We start from the raw sequence: 17089 nt of genomic DNA on the forward strand, positions 1-17089 counted from the left end.
GCCTAGGCGGGGCGCGCGCCCGCAGCTCCCGCCGGCGGGGCGGTGGGGGCGGGGCGGGCGGGCGGGGCCGGCTGTGCGCGGGCGCGGCGGCCGCGCCTCCGCCCTCGGCCTCCGAGTCCCAGGCGGCCGCGGGCGGCGTGGCCTGCAGTCGGCAGCTACACCTGGAAGGCTCCGCGTTCCTGCTTGGGGTGGGTCCTGCCGGGGTGGCTGCCGGGCACCCGCCGGGAAGGGGTCCTGAGCGCTGGGCAGCCGGGCAGGAGCACAGGTCCGAATCTCCTTTTCATTTAAGGAAAAAGGAAATGCCTTTTGGCCGAACTCAAGATTAAACTTCGCACATGGTGATTGCGGGTGGCTGGGTGTGAGATCGACCTCTGCATGTGACAGGGGAGATCTCGAGTTAAGAGTAGTTGTTGCTAGAGGATACCGACCTGCAAGGTTGCCTTTGGGGTTGTTTAACTCATGACAGCAAGAGATTTGTGCGCTTAGGCGGTACTCGCGAAGCTCCAGGGCTTTTGAAAATGTATTAGCTAAGGCGTTGGTCCGAAGTCAGTTGATGGTTAGAAATAGTGGTGTCATTTTAGACTTAGCGGAAGTGGAGCACTTGAAAGCTTCATGCAGTTCTCCCATCAGTTGTGAAAGTGTCGTTATACTGCGGATCTCGCAGCTTGAATGGTTCTGGGATCAGAAGGTAAGTCTGCCAATCCCATGCGGTGTTCGTCTTAAATTACCTAAACTCTGACCTTGCAGATTAAAATCTTGGAATGGTGACTCCCGCGAACAAGCAGTTGGGTGCTGTGTCGGGAGGAGCAGTGAGGGCGGAGTTTGACTTCTCTTAGGTGATACAAGTGTGTGACATACCTGAGTTGTGGGGTGGGAGGAGAACAAGGCGGCCGTTCCCCAGCCCTGCTCACAGCCCTGCTTGAAAGTGAGAGTAGGAAAGGGGAGTTTGTGTCACATCTTTAAACTCCAAGAAACTTCATGTAATGCTTGGGGCTTGGTGACTATGTAGAGCGAAGGTTGAAACCATGTAACTATCAGTGTAACTATCTGTGAGCCTTAGTTTCCTCTTCTGTAAAACGAGGTGATGACTGAAAGTTTAAAAGTGGGTCTTTTAAAGGGTACCACAAAAAGGAATAATGAATGTGAAAATGCCTGACATATAGAAAACACTCTAAATATTAGCTGTTGTAGTTTCGTTTTTGAGAAAATACCTTTTAGGTTCCTTATAGGCCTAAATATTTTGTGTTAAATGGGAAGCTTATGCTAACATTGATTTGCTTTAGGAATTACAAATTCGTCTTGCCTTGAAAATCAGTGTTAAACTAGGAAACCGAAGGGTGGGCTTGCCTTGAGTTTTTTTTCTTTGTCCTCAAACAATAAATCAGGTTATTGTGTCTTGGAATAGTTTTGTTGCTTCTGCCTATAAATGTGAAGTTTATGTGTGCTTCTGTTACTGTGAAGCTAGGTAAAGGCCTCACTTCTCAGCAACTAGTTTAGGGGTTTTGTTTTTGCAAACAGATGTCCTTCATAACACCTGTGAAGGACATCTTTGGAGAAAGGGACAGGGGTTTGGTTTTGATGATTGATTTTCGCTGGAAGGGAGCCCTAGGGATCTTCTGTTAAACCAACATTACTCAGTTTCCAGCCTCGCTTCATCTTCTCAGGTAGTCATTGTTCTACCTGTAATTGTTCTGATCATTCTCTCAACAAGCAACTGGTAAGCCTTCACTATTGTCAAGAAGCCTCTGATTTAATGTAGAACCCTTTGGGCAGTAGGACATTGTAAAGGGTAAGAGTTCAGACCCTGAAGCTCTGCCGATGACCTGACTTTCCATCCTAGCACTATAGAACCTTGGGACTGTGTCTGACTTCTGTGGGCCTCAGCTTTCTTAGCCCAAGAGTGTTACCTAGCTTAGAAAGCTTTTGAGGTATACAGGAGATAACCTATGTGCAGCACTTAAAATAGTGTCTTACCAGTGGCATACACTGAATAAGTATTAGGTATTAGTAGTGGTAGTGTAGAAAACAAATACTATGGTAAGCAGTGAGACGGAAGTTGTTCCTGGATTCAGTGCTGGAGGAAGCTGAGTTGAGCTGTGAAAAAAAGAGTAGGATTTAACCAAGTTGGAGTGCCAGTGCAGGGGGTGCCTCCAGTTAATGGAGGGGTCTTGGCCAAAGCCCCTGAGATGAGAAAGTGGGGTGGTACCTACCAGTTAACAAAGGTGGATCAGAGTAACCTCAAAATGACACAAGGAAGATTGAATTTTTTACCCTCCAACAGATGGAGGCAGTAGCAAGTTTTTAAGCTGAGCAGATGCCATCAGATTAGTTTTTTGGAAAGATTGTGCCGATTGTACCTGCAGTAGTATGGGATTGGATTAAAAGTAGGGAAGGCCCATCCATCCACTTGTGCTGGCAGCTTTGTGTCTGCCTGTGACTCGAAAAGGAAAATGACTGCTTAGCAGAGACAGGCATTTCATTCCAAATCTGGAAGCTTAGAGAGCATTTACAAAAGACAGGAAGAAATCCTTAGATATCCCAGGCAGCTTTCCCTCTTAAAAGTTGACTTCAAGGATATACTGTGTACACCTGATTATAAGGCAAAGTTCCCCCCAAACGTATTCCTCTGTAAAGAGAGTGTCACCACGTGTTCAAGTCTCTCCTATTACAGGGCTCTCTCAGTCACTCTGGTTTTTTTTTTCCCTAAGATTTTATTTATTTATTTGTCAGAGAGAGAGACAGAGGCAGGCAGAGAGAGAAGCAGGCTCCCTGCCAAGCAAGGAGCCCGATGCAGGACTCAATCCCAGGACCCTGGGAGCACGACCTGAGCAGAAAGCAGATGCTTAATGGACATGCGCCGCCCAGGCGTCCCTCAGTCACTCTGTTTTGAACAACAGGATGCTGTTTGGGAAATACATATTGGGCTAAAATAACTTCAGTTGATGCTGGTTTGATGTATTTATTCAGTCAATCAGTATAGTCAATGATGACTGAAAAAATGTTCTGCCCTCCTGAATAGGTGTTGATGGCTTTGGTTGGTTGAGATTTCCGATGAGAGCATCATGTGTGGATTCAAGAAGTACTCTGTCATAGCTGATTTGGTCATTGTGAGGGTGATGTGCTCTGGAAAATGGAATTTGATAATTCTGAGTGGCTTACGTGACCACAGAGACACTGATAAGTGGAAGATGAAAGTGAATAGAGTAAAATTGTTTTGTGAATTAATATATTGCACTATATAATGTATTTTTAAATATATGTGAGTTAATAAAGATTATAAGCAGACATTTGACTGTTTCCTCTGTAGTCCTCAAAGGTTTTTTTTTTTTTATTTAAATTCACCCCCAAAATTTCTTCTTAATTTTATCATTGCAAGGGTATCATTGTCTTAGGTTTGAACTTAACCTTTTATTTGGATGTTTCACAGAAATTGACTGCTGATCTTTTTCTCTCCTGGAACAAATTCCCTTTTCTCATTTTTTAACTTTTAGAAGGTTTAAGGAACATTGCGTACTGGTGAGGTTTAGAAAACACTGTGGAGAACTTCCATTCATAATTCTTTGTTCAGCAGTCAAATCAGATACTCTTCCAGTAAAATGTATTGAAATGTATCTTAGTCACCTTACAGTGACTGGTTGTCCTAAAGGGTAGTTCTGTTTTACTAGCAAAATACAGCTGACCCTTGAACAGCACAGGTATAACTGTGGATCCACTTACACACAGATTTTTTTTTCCATAAAGACAGAATGGTACTGTAAATATTCTCCTTGATGATTTTCTTAACGTTTCCTTTTCTCTAGCTTTATTGTAAGAATACAGTATATAACTCTTACATGAAACATGTTAGCCCACTGTTTATATTAAGGCTTTCAGTCAACAGTAGGCTATTAGTAATGAAGTTCTTGGGGAGTCAAAAGTTATATGCAAATTTTTGAGGGGGGCGCAGGGAGGGTCACTTATGTTGTTCAGGGGTCAATGGTACTCACTTTTGGATATTTGGTTATTTAGTAATGAGATGTTTTGCGAAACTTTGTCAATCAGCATCTTTAGGCTAAGATGCTAGTACATTAGTTTCACAAAGTAATACCACACTCTTAACCCGTTGGCGCATGTGTTTACTTAAATTTAATTAAAATAAAAATTCAGCACTGGCCACAGTTTAATTGCTCAATAGCTCTGTGTGGCTGGTGGCTACCATACTGAACAGTGCAGACTTAGAACATTTTTATTATTGAGAAAAGTCCTATAGAACAGTACTGCTCTAAAATGAAAAATTAGGGGAGCCTGGGTGGCTCAGTCGTTAAGCGTCTGCCTTTGGCTCAGGTCATGGTTCCAGGGTCCTGGGATCAGCCCTGCATCAGGCTCACTGCTCAGTGGGAAGCCTGCTTCTCCCTCTTCTACTCCCCCTGCATGTGTTCCCTCTCTCGCTGTGTCTCTCTCTGTCAAATCAATAAATAAAATCTTTAAAATAAAATGAAAAATTAATATCATTCTATTTTGAGACACATACATAAATGTTTTAATGTCATTAAACTATTTCTAAAACCTGGCTGCGTTTGATTCAGTTTCATGGAGAAAAATTAACATAGGAAAACATATTTCTCCTAATTCTCTGAGAACAAAACATCTGTTTTTTCCATCTACAATGGTGTTTGCAAATAGAACATTTAGGAAAGTTTTCTTTCTGAAGTCATAGTAAATAATGTAGATATCCATTCTTGTACCGTACTCTTCTGTGTTAATGAGGTTTTGTGTGGGAATATCTTTTTTTCTGTGCTGTAAAACAGTGTGAAAACAGGAATCAAATATTTGTGGCCCATAAAAATTCAGGAGGATCATGAACCTAGAGTAAACTGTCAAGAATTCGAAACAGAAGCTAGACAACCCTCACTTTATCTTTTTTTAAGATTTTATTTATTTATTTGACAGAGCGCGCACAGGTAGGGAGAGTGGGAAAGGGAGAAGCAGGCTTGCCACTGAGCAGGGAGTGCAATGCAATGCGGGGCTCCATCCCAGGACCCTGAGATCACGCCCTGAGCCGGAGGCAGACGCTTAACTGACTGAGCCACCCAGGCGCCCCAACCCTCACTTTATTTTTAATGTGAGTTTCAAAGATAAGAATAACTCTGTTCTCCAGGAATTCTCTGTCTGTCTGGGCAAACTAAGGAGCAGTGATGGCAGGACTGGACAACCTGCATTGGGGCAGGGTTGGGGAGAAATTTTAAGCTTGGGAGTAGCATAATCAGATTTGTCTTCTACTCTGGCTGCGTTCTAGAGGGTGGTTTGAGGTAGGGCTAGAGGTGGGAGGATATTGGAATATTCCAGTTGAGAAGTGATTTGTGCTGTCCCATAGCAGCAGTGAAGATGGGGTAGCAGCAATGGCTGCAAAAAAGAATTCTGTGTGGAATAGAAGGAGTTCGTAGCCTCGTAGAAATGAGAGGGAGAGAAGAAAAATCTTAAGATGATGACTGGGGTTTTTGCTTTAGTGATAGATCATGGCAAAACATCAAGCTGGCAGTAGGAGAAGGAGGATTTGAAGGAAGATAATAAATTTGAGCATGTTGAATTTCACGTTTGCAGCATCTAGGTAGAGATGTCCCTCAGACTTGAGCTCAGGAAGGTAGTCTGACCAGAGGCGGTGTAAGTCTTGTGTAAGTAGTATGATGATGTAGGGAATGTGAAGAATGAGAAGCAGACCAAGAATGGGAGAGGGGGAGCGACCAAGGGAGAGGGAGTTTCAAGGGAGGAGGCGTGTTCAGCAGCCAAGAGACCTTGTGGGATAGTGTGGAAAAGGGACTGTTGGTTTGGCAAGAGTTGAGGAATCTCAGGTCTTAATAAATAGCCCACTGAGGTAGGGAGCAGGTCAGCTGGCTGGATAAGGAGACTGGTATGGCTTTGGAATAGCTAGGTAGGAAGCTATTGGGAAAGAAACGAAATTAGTGAAAAAAGACTTCTGGAACATCATAGAGGTCCCAGGTGATGTTAGAGAAGATCAGTTTTAGTGGTATCTGTCTGCCTAGTTGTGTGAGTTCTCCCCCGCCAAAAAACCAAACCAAAACAAAAAACCCTCCAGGCGCTATGTTGCGTCCTGAGCCCCTAGTTCCGAGCATTATTCTCATGCCATTTATTTCTTGGGACACCATAAGAAAGAACACAGCTTCTAGTTCAAGTATATTCATGTCAGTCTATGAGCAAAGATTGAATATGAAAGACCATGATAATGTTAAAATTGTATGAAGTATTACTAAAACTGAGAGTACCGTGGCTCATTTTGTCACCTGTGATTTATATTTTCACAAAGATTGGATACACTTTACCATGATGATTAATGCAAAAGCTAGCTTTTTAGGTCCTCCTTAGAATGACCTTTTGACAGATATTATATTTAGACTTCTGCAAGTAAAGAGAAGAGAACTAATGTATTTGAGTACCTAGTATGCACTTTACATGGCATCTTATTTAAGAGAAAATACACAAGCATTTTTATCTGTTTCTAAGCATAAATTTATAATTGGAATACATTTGCTTCAAAGTACACACACCCCTAGCCACCTGTCAGTAAACTCATTTGGGGAGCTGATTCAAGAATGGTGGTGGTGAATTTGCCTGGATTTATTCTGAATTCACCCATGCTCAAAGCTGCCACCTTACCCAGGGGGTATTTGTCCATACAGTATTCTATTAGCATTTAATGGAGTTGTGTAGTATTTTGCCTGCTTAGCCCTTCACGTGGTGCCCTGGGGATGTCCCCCCTGCACCCTCCACCAACACACACATTTGAACATAAGTGGGCAGTGTTAGGATACAGTCTGTAACCAGTAAGAAATTTGCTTGGCTGCAGTCCCGTATTATCATCATCATCTTAAGAGTGTGCCTGGGTTCCATGTGTCTTTGCCTCCCCATATTTCTGTAGTTAAATACCAAGAATGGCTGTGGTTTTTCCTGCACAGTTGTTACTTTGAGACAGGAAGATGATCGTGTCTTGATTTTATATAGCAACTTTGTTAAAGTATTAGTTAAACGGTAGGCAGCTATTGATATATGAGAAATAGATACATATTGTGTCAGAATCCTCTTTTTAATTTCCAGAAATACTACTAATATGACATGAAGAGAAAGGTGTGTGATCATCTATTTTTACTTTTAAAGTTAAGATATTATGTAAATTGAAAATCATGGGAAATCCTGAAATTTTAACAAGGATATAATTATATCCAAACTTAATTTAAATTTAAAAGATTTTATAATTATGGGAAAAGCTAAGCAAGTAACTTGAAATTTCAGTGTTAGTGTCACGTCTGCCGAAAGACAGGTCTATTGTAAGGAGTTTTTTTTTTTTTTCCCTCATGTGTCCATTTATGGATATTAGTATTAGAGAAATCAGTAGGGGGAGGGGAACTGGTTTCTCCACAGAACTCTTCATTATTTGTTTCATTTGAAATATGTGTGTGTTGGAATCAAATCCACTTATGTCTATTGGGTCATGTCTCTGGTATTTCAGTTGAGTGTGGTTGTAAAAGAGAGTTAGTTAACACCAGCATTCCTGCTCTTAAGGTCCTTGGCCCTACAGCTGACTCACTGCCCACCCTCAGGGAAGGTCCCTTGTCATAAAAAGTGGTTTGGGTTCTGAGAAACTGCCATTTGGGCCAGCTAATTTGGACAAATTCATTAGAATCAGTATTTAGAAACGAATTTTTAGCAATCCCGAATATGGCCAGTTTTTGCTGTTGTTCGTTCTCACTCCTGTTTACCCTTCCATATCTTTCATATCTTTTTCCCTCCTCCTCTGATGTGCATAAACATTGCCCTACTGTGAGGACAGTGTGTCATCACAGGGTCTGTTCTCTCTGTCAATTGTTCTGTGTCTTTCACATGCATGGTTTCTTCCTGTTAGAGAGGTGATCTCTTATTCCCATCTTATTTGGAGCACTGAGGGACACACATTGATACAAGCATGTATTCCCATAGCAACAAGAGATTGGCAGGAGGAAATCTGAAAAAGTGTGAGTCTCAGCTAAATACGAGGAATCAGGCTGCTTTGGAAGAGTTCGGAGACGAGGAGCTCTTGAAGTTAGATTAAAAGCAGCTTTAGCAAACATTGTGGGGGGAAGGGGGGAGGCACAGGGTGGGGCAGTGGGAGCTGGTTGGATTTGACTAGTCCTGACTTGGGGCCAAACTGGGAAAGGGCAGTATATTGTCACAGTCTCTGTGTGCATTTCATTGTTTTTCTCTGAGTATAACATTGAATCAGAATCTCCAGGGTTTGAAATTATTCATACACACAGTTACAGGAGGTTCTTAGGTGTAGCCAGGTTAGAGAACCATAGAGAATCACTGATACAGTCAAAATGATACAGGAATGCTTATTAGTAACCACCAAAAAACAATTATCTGCTTTCATTGATGGACAGATGAATGCTTGGAGCAGGGAGTCCTACTTTCAAAGTATCAAAATCCTTGTGTTGGCAATAAAAAAAAAAACTTAATTAAAAAAACAATCTCAGTTAGCAATATAGTGAAAGACTAATACACCAAAACTGAGTGATGCAAATTCCACAGTAAAAAGGTGGTTCAGTCTTGGGAAATTTATTAGTAATTTTCATTGTATCACTGTCAACCATATAACACCCACTGCCCCTTCTTTTTAGCAAATGATTTTATACTTTCTTTGGTAATCCACAACTGAAATGCATAGAGAATATAATTTTTCTAAATACATAATTTAAAATAACATATTTATGATATCCTAACATTTGTATTTTATATAGATATATATTTTTTAGTGCATGTGTCTCCAGCCTTCACTGTTTGCTCTGTTGTAGGACTTTTAGGGAATTATTCAGAGTATACCACAAGTCAGTTTGGAAAGAAAGGATTATTTGCAAATAATTGTAGAATAATTTGTTGCTACAGTATCTGTATAAAACATTTGGCTATTCGCCACACTTATATGCTAAAAAATGGCAGATGAATAAAAATGAGATACAAATAAAATTTTTTGAAACATTTAAAGAAAAAAAGGCAGATTTCTGGAATGGGGGGAATTTCAAATCTTAAAAGAGAATGGAGGCAATCACAAAGGAGGCCAGTGCATGTCGTTGAAACAGAAAACTCAGACACTCCAAATAAATTACCAAAAGCAGATCTCCCACATGCAAAACATTGGGAGCCATTGATATAGGGAAGGTTACTTTGATGGGGACAATCACGTGTATATGGATAATGTTGCAGGCATTCCATTTTTACATGAGAGAAGTGAACATAGAAAATTCATCCAGCTGTCGTGGGTCACCGGGACTGCAGTATCCTTTACCTCTAACAAAGCGGTGTTTGAGACCCATGGTACCTTCAGGAGTTCCTGTTGTTCTTGATCATTAATTTAATCATCAAGGAAAATAGTCCTTTGTGAGGGGAACCCTCAAATTAGCTTAAATTACCAAAAGTAATTTAGCCCTATTCGGTGCACTTCCTACCATTTTCTTTTCCTTTCTTATAAGAATTTGTGAGATATATTCTAATGCATATACATAGCCTCTTTCCATTTTGATGCTTTCCTGGGCCTGAGGTTGTAAAGAGTGAAAGAGGTAAATAATGGGATTACAATGAAGACAGGGTGCCCTAACCTTTGACGTAGTGCTGCCCGCGTGTTCCTGACTATCAGGAAGAACATAGCATTCCTTTCCTCATTAGTAACTGCTCACTTTCTCAACTTCCATTCATCCAGTGTCTTCAGTTTCTCAGATCTTTGATTTTCGTCTTGCCTCCTGCCTGCTTTATTTGCCCAGTTCACTGCCAATTAACACCTCTCTCCAAGAGTAAGCAGGAGAAGTAAAAGGCCCTGGAATTGACCTGATCCTGTAGGCTCCTTGTTAACAGCTCTAATGAAAAGTTCTACCAGAAAGATTGAAATCGTGGTATTAAATTAAGTTTGGGGGCGGTCTGTGGGGTTTTATTCTCCATAATATTCCTATTTTCCGCAATTGAAGTTGACTGTATCGCTATTGAGAAAATAGATACATGGGAGAGTGCTAGGTTAGTAACTTTGCTTTGTGTCTTAACTAGGTCACGTAACTAGCCATGTGGCTAGCCTTTGTCTGCGCCTTATTTTACCCGTGCACTGTGCGCACCAGCTTGGGTCATGTCCCACGTGGCTTAGTGTTCTGTGGTTCCCCCTGAAGGTCATGAAACGAGTGCGCACCGAGCAGATTCAGATGGCAGTGTCCTGCTACCTCAAACGCCGGCAGTACGTGGACTCCGACGGTCCCCTGAAGCAAGGACTGCGGCTGTCACAGACTGCTGAGGAGATGGCGGCCAACCTCGCAGGTAATGGGGGCGGGCAGGCTGGAGCAGAACTCACACAGAGGACCCTGAGAAGTTACTTCCCCTCCTCCTCTGGAGAGAGTGCGGCAGCCTCCAGAGGCAGCACCACATGATGGTGCAGGCCTTCAGAGATGCTATCTGTCCTTCAAAGCCACTTTGAGAGGCCTCCTGTCGTAATCCATCCTGCTTCAGAATTCTCTGCTTTCCACTGCATCTGATGTTTTCCCTCTGTGAACTAGTGTGCTATGAGACCCGGAGGGCCAGGGCTTCCATCATGTCCCTCCCTGTAGCCCGGAGCCTTGCCCATGGAAGTCAGGTTTGCCGGGTGAACGAGTGCTTTGGGATCAGTGGTCGGAAAGATTGGCATCCTAGATATGTTCCTGAGGTTTTTAAGATTTGTTTTGGGGGTTTTGTTTTGAAATCAGATTCTTTTTTTAGAAAAATGTGTCTTAAATCTCTTTAGAACAGCAAATAGTTACTACTTAGCTATGTTGTGAGTTGAATTTTTATGTGATATAATTTTCTTCTATTGGACCTGGGTACTGGAGACTTTGCCAAAAAACAGACAGCCGCAGTGCTTTTCAGGTGATTGTGAGCTGCTTTAATGGCTGTATGAGGAGTTCCAACACCACAGTGCTTTCTCCAGCTCAGCCCTGGTTCCTCTTACCTGCTCCGACTGGACTGTTCTCTCTTTTTGATTCTTGTACTTCCTTCTGCTCTTCTAAGTATCTGTCATCACCTACTTTATCCCTTAATGGTTTCAGCCCCCACACTGGTAGCAGCAGCTCCCTCTCCTCCCTCTTATTATCTTCAGAGTCATGAACCCAGACCCTTCACATTCTAAGGGTGCACTGCTGTTGCCATAGGAAGAGAGTGAAGGGAGAGTAGAATGAGGATGTCCTCAAAGAGCTGCTTCCTGACTCCTCCTGAGACAGTAGAAGTAGCCCTTCTTATTATACCTTCTTAGAAGAAGGTAGCTGCCTTCTTATTCTTTAGCATCAGATCCACCCCCATTGTTCCTTTCTTTCAGACTAGGTTACCCCTGACAAGAACAGAGCCAGACGAGGGGCTTGGAATAGATTACTAAATGCCTTATTGTTTCGAGCAGGATGGCCAGTTTATAGAGCCAGAGTAATTCCTTCTCAACTTGCCAGCACAGCCTTTAATGTGCATGAATAATCTCCTGCTGCCCCATGTTCATTAGAACCTGGGAGCAGTAATTCTATGCAGTTGTTGATAGAAAATAGAAACAAGTACTATTATACAGAACATGACTGCCAGAACATGACTCTTCTTAGTCGTCTTAATGCAGATATAATGGCTGATTAGGAAGGGCACTGTTGTTCCTAGAAAACCACCAGGAAGTGTGAGTATCATAAGATTTTGTCCTAGGTCTTTCTGTCAGTTGAGTAATCTGAATGATTGTGTCGTCCTTCAGCATACCACCTATTGAACATCTGCTATAGGTCAGGTGCTGAAGAGTCCTAGAGATAGCTAAGGTTTGATCCTAGCTCCTAAAGAGCTTAACATTACAGCGAGGAAATGAGGCGGATAAATCAGTGATGACAGGAGGGTATGATGTAGTAAGTTCTATGAAGGGAGAATGTTTCAGGTTCTGTAGGAACAAAGAAGGTGCTCATCGAAATTAGCTTGGCAGGTCAAGGATTGCCTCCCCAAAGGTTTCATGATTCCCAGTATATAGTAGGGGTTAATAAATAGAAGGAGTGAGCTGAGTCTCAAAAGAACCATTCGGAGCTTACCAGGGGACAAGTTGGAGAAGGGTATCTAGGTTCTCAAGTGTGAATTGTGGAAAGATCACTCTGGTGGCTGCATTGATTGGGGAAGGCCCAGAGTAGAACCAGGGAAACTAGTTAGAAGGCCATAGAATGATCCAGTGAGAAGTCAGGACAACCTGAGTTAAAGAGGTGGTAATAGGAGTGGAGAGGAGAGGATAGATTGAGGAATCTGTAGGATTTGGTGACTGATTAACTCAAGGTGGGAACCACATGAAGGAGAGAGGCGTACCGTTCGTGCACGTGCAGCACATCCTCCTGCTTCAGGCTGTTGCTCTGAGTTCTCGTAGGGCACACTGACTTCTCATCTGTGTCCCCCTTCCTGTACATGTTATGTTGTGGCTACCTCAGTCCTGCTGCATTAATTTCATTCCTCCATCCATAATCTGTCTTCTGAAATGTGTTAGTTTCATCCAGATTATTAAAGATGGCTCCCTCGGTCCCCAGCCACCTTTCCCCAGTGTTCCCTTACCCCCGCAGAAAGGGTACGGGAATGTTGTTTCTCTTTTTAGAAAGAATAAATTCACAGAATGGAGACTAAGTGCATGTTTACATACTGTGTATCTGAATATTGAGACTCCAACCTTCTTCCCCACATCCCGCTGCCTAGAACGCTAGCAGTCAGTCACATATCCCTCAGGAAGGTGATTAGAGATTCTTCCCTGGTGAATCTGACCTGCCCAAGAGAGAAGACCTGTGAAGACATTGACTTTGGGAAATTGCCCATCCAGGTCATGCAGGGTGATAAACATGCAGAGTTTCCATCAGCTCTGTAGTACTTCACCTTCAGCCATGAAAGAACCTAATGTACTCAGTATAAAGAGGAGAGGTGGAAAGAATCAGTGAGAAGCAACTTGAGTGAAGCAAACAGCCGAGAGAAGAAAATTTCAAAAATACCATCATTGATAGCCTTGAGACGAGAAGAAAATGCTATTTTTAAAAAGCAAACAACATTAGGAGAACAGCAAGAAATGTAGCAAATTGAAGTAAATGGTCATAAAAATGAGAAATCAGTAGAAAGGTTGAAAGTTGAGGAAGCAGATCAGTTCAGGGAATCTAACCTTGAAATAGTAGGGGGTCCCAGTGGCACGTGGCTGGTTCAGTTGGTAGAGCACGTGACTCTTAATCGCAGCGTTGTAAGTGTGAACCCCACATTAGGCCTAGAGCTTTCTGAAAAAGAAGAAGAAGAAGAAAGAGAAACAGGAGGGGGTCCCTGAAAGAGAAAACAGAGAATCAACAAATTTCTCAGAACCAAGAGACATGAATTTTTATTGAAAGGGCCGGCTAAGTGTCCATAATGATGGTTGCAAATAGACCCACCCCAAGGCACATTATCATAGGATGTCAGAACATGGGGTCAGATACTTTCAGATATGTCCCTCTTGCACTTATGTACCTGTCCTCTCTCATTCAACTTAACCCTGTGCTTTATACCTTTTCATTCCTCCACTATCATTTTATTTGGGTATCAGGAAGAAGAGGAGATAGGTGTCATCACTCGGCCATATTTAACCAGAAGCCCCACCATACTCTGAAAATCTACTGAAATGTCCATTGCTATGATGCATACTTAACACCCTCTTCCACCCACCTTGCCACATACTGGATTAATAATTGTGTTTCCCATCCCCACTGTATATATCTTTTTCTCCTTAGTCCAATCAGAATCCGGCTGTGCCAACATAGTGTCTGCAGCCCCTTGCCAGGCAGAGCCCCAGCAATATGAAGTACAGTTTGGACGCCTACGGAATTTTCTCACTGGTAAGTGCTCAGCTTAAAGAAGAACTTCCTCTTATTAAGAAAGAATCCCGCAACTTTCCCTCAGAACCTACTGTATTCCGGGTACAGTGTACTTAGTACGGATTCAAAGGTAGTTGAGGGCAGTCCTTGCATTCAGTCTTACAATCTATCGGACCTCCTAAGAGAGTTAAGTCACAAGTTAAAGTTTGCAAGGGCTAGGGCTCCCGGTGTTTTGGTCACTGTTTTGTCCATGGCTGTCAGCAAAGTGACTAAAACTTGCGATGAAACAGTGAAAGTTAAATTAGCCATGTAGAGAAACATCCTTAAATGCAGAGAATTTGAAATGGACGTTGAAATCACTATTAATAATATAGTACATCTCAAAATGACCTTTTCCCCTTATTTCCCAAAGTGCAAGACACTGCTCATCATGAATCAGCTAGACAAAAAAAATTAGAAGTAGTTTAGTCCAGTTTGTGGGTGGTGTAATGACCATTAAAACACAGAATCAGTAGATATGAGTTCCAATCAGTTCTTTTAACTCACTGTATGACTTTTTAAATGAATCACTTAAAAAAAAAAATGAAGTTGTTTAGCATCTCTGGAGCCCTGGTTTCTTCATCTGTGAAATAAGGTGATTCAAAGGTGTAACCAAGTGATTTCATCCAGTCCTAAGATAACTGATTATAATTTTAATGTTGGGAAGATTATCGCAGTGAGGGAGACTACGTTGATTCAGGTTATTAATCAAAGTCTTTTGCTGAGTACTTTTTCATTCAGAACACCTTGAGGTGTAAGAAATACAAAATTTTCTCTGCCCTCAAAGGGTTGAGAGTAATTAGTAGGTATTGGTTAGTGGCAAATTGTAGTTAAAGCACTTTGAGGTTATTTCATTTTTCTTTTTTTATTTGAAAAAATCCTCAGAGTAATAGGTTTTAATGGTAAAGATGCATATAAGGCGATCAATGTATAAGCCACAATAGTATACCTAATTTTACATCACTTGATTTTACTTGACCCTCATTATGATCTGTATTTTTTAAGGGAAAGATTCCACATTTTCTGTATTCTAGGGAAAGTGGCCAAAATGTTACAAGAAATAAAGGTTACAAAATAAAACCTTAGAAAGAGTTATCTTATCAGCCTCAGAGTTATTAGAGTGATGGAATTCATAAGTACCATCTATTGTTACAAAAATGAAAAAATCATGAAGCTTAAAGGTTTAGTAAAAAGAGCCTATTATGTTTAAACTGAAAAAGAAAGAAGCGTAAGATCTTCATATCATATGAATGTTAAATATCTCAGAACAGTGATCAGCTGCTTTCTATCTCCAGTAAGGATAAAAAGAGAAAAATTGAATTTATAAGAAGGCTTTCACTGAGAGGTAAGCAAGAACTTGGAGATACTGAGTTATGTAATCACTGGCCTTTTTTTTTTTTTTTGAGGCTTTTAGCAATTTTTTTTTTAAAGATTTTATTTATTTATTTGACACTGAGACACAGCAAGAGAGGGAACACAAGCAGGGGGAGTGGGAGAGGGAGAAGCAGGCTTCCCACCGATCAGGGAGGCCAATGCGGGGCTTGATCCCAGGATCCTGGGATCATGACCTGAGCCGAAGGCAGATGCTTAAAGACTGAGCCACCCAGGCGCCCCTAAGCAATTTATTTTTTAAATTTAAGTCTTTAGAAAGTCATTTTACTCCGTTTTTAAAATATATTTCTTTCCCCATGATCGATTTCTCTCTCCATGCTAGGGGTGGGGAAGCTGGTTTAAGAAGGAATGCCGAGCTTCTCTCAGCCTTTCTCTTTCATTCATTCAGCCGATATTTATGTTAGGCACTGACTACTTGCTGGGCTAGATGTTGCAATAGAGCATATTGATGTGGAGCCTACTGCCTAATGAGGGAAACAGACAAAAGCATAAAGCCCCAGTGTATCATTATAATAGTGATGCCTTCCATGTACTCATAGACGTGACTTATTTCCATTATGAATGATGCTCGTGACTAGTGACATACTGGTTTTTGTTTGTATTCTTTAATCACTGAAGCATAGTTGTAATAAAATAGACTCATTGGAATAATTTTATTACAGAACTGTGGTTACTTTTCACAATGAAGAATTAATACATTTAATTGATCACAAATGTGATTTATTCTGGTGCAAAGTTTTCTGCTTAGATTTATTTCTTTGGGGGGCGCCTGGGTGGCTCAGTGGGTTAAGCATCTGCTTTCAGCTCAGGTCATGATCCCAGGTCCTGGGATCCAGCCCTGTGTTGGGCTTCCTGCTCAACAGGGAGTCTGCTTTTCCCTTTCTTTCTGCCCCTGCTCATGCTCTCTCTCTCACTTACTCTCTAAAATAAATTTTTTAAAGAAATCTTTAAAAAATTTTTCTTTGGGCTCTTACTATTTTTCTTGACTATTTACTAAAACTCTTAATGTAGACTAGCTGATGACTCCTTGTGTCTGATGATGCTAGTTTTTTCCTAATATGTGGTACCTTCTTTATTCTCCTGTCATAATTTCCTTCCCCCAGAACTTTAAATTTCAATAACTGGTAACGTATTAACCTTCTCCTTTGTCTTGTTTCAAAACTGAGGAAGTTGTCTATTATTTTACCTATAATTCTTTAATTCATTAGGCACAGGTCGTTTGGAGTGGGTAAATATATATTTTGTGGGGTTTTTTTGTTTTTGTTTTTATTTTTTATTTTATTTTTAGCAAGGTTTACTGAGCGATAGCAAAGTGATAGCACAAAGCTCCTGAGGAGGGAGGGGACCCGAAAAGGTTGCCCTGTTTTGTGTTTTTTTTTTTTTAAGATTTTTACTTATTTATTTATTTGAGACAGAGAATGAGAGAGAGAGAGAGAGAGAGAGCGCACATGAGATGGGGGAGAGTCAGAGGGAGAAGCAGACTCCCCGCCGAGCAGGGAGCCTAATGCGGGACTCGATCCAGGGACTCCTGGATCATGACCTGAGCCGAAGGCAGTCGCTTAACCAACTGAGCCACCCAGGCGCCCCTGTTTTGTGTTTTTACAGACTGCTTTTCTTGGAATATTTTTCCCTACCCTCAGGTCTCTAAAGAGCAGTCAGCCAAGTCAAATGAACAAGTGTTTCCTGAGCACCAAGATAAAGTATAAGATACAGTCATTAATCTAAATAGGGAGCAATCCTAACATAAGAAGGCTAAAAGTAAAAGTTTTTAAATAAAGTTCAAATATGGTGGAAGAGTTTTAACA

General features: G+C 41.5%; 1 protein-coding gene across 5 annotated transcripts in view; it reads left to right on the forward strand.

Annotated features, from left to right (window-relative positions):
• The window catches only part of TAF5L (TATA-box binding protein associated factor 5 like), a 31198-nt gene that overhangs the window by 672 nt on the left and 13437 nt on the right, over nucleotides 1-17089 (forward strand). The window contains exons 1-3 of one of the 5 annotated variants that reach the window (XM_025850795.2): nucleotides 82-188; nucleotides 10179-10323; nucleotides 13770-13874. In XM_025850795.2, the coding sequence (XP_025706580.1) occupies nucleotides 10182-10323; nucleotides 13770-13874 (247 nt within the window). In that variant the 5' untranslated portion in view covers nucleotides 82-188; nucleotides 10179-10181. The other 4 variants (XM_025850794.2, XM_025850792.2, XM_025850793.2 and 1 more) reach the window with 4 other exon arrangements.

Source organism: Callorhinus ursinus, unplaced genomic scaffold (assembly GCF_003265705.2).
Source record: "Callorhinus ursinus isolate GAN/ISIS: 27379988/994484 unplaced genomic scaffold, GSC_fseal_2.0 scaffold32, whole genome shotgun sequence".
NCBI lineage: Eukaryota > Metazoa > Chordata > Mammalia > Carnivora > Otariidae > Callorhinus > Callorhinus ursinus.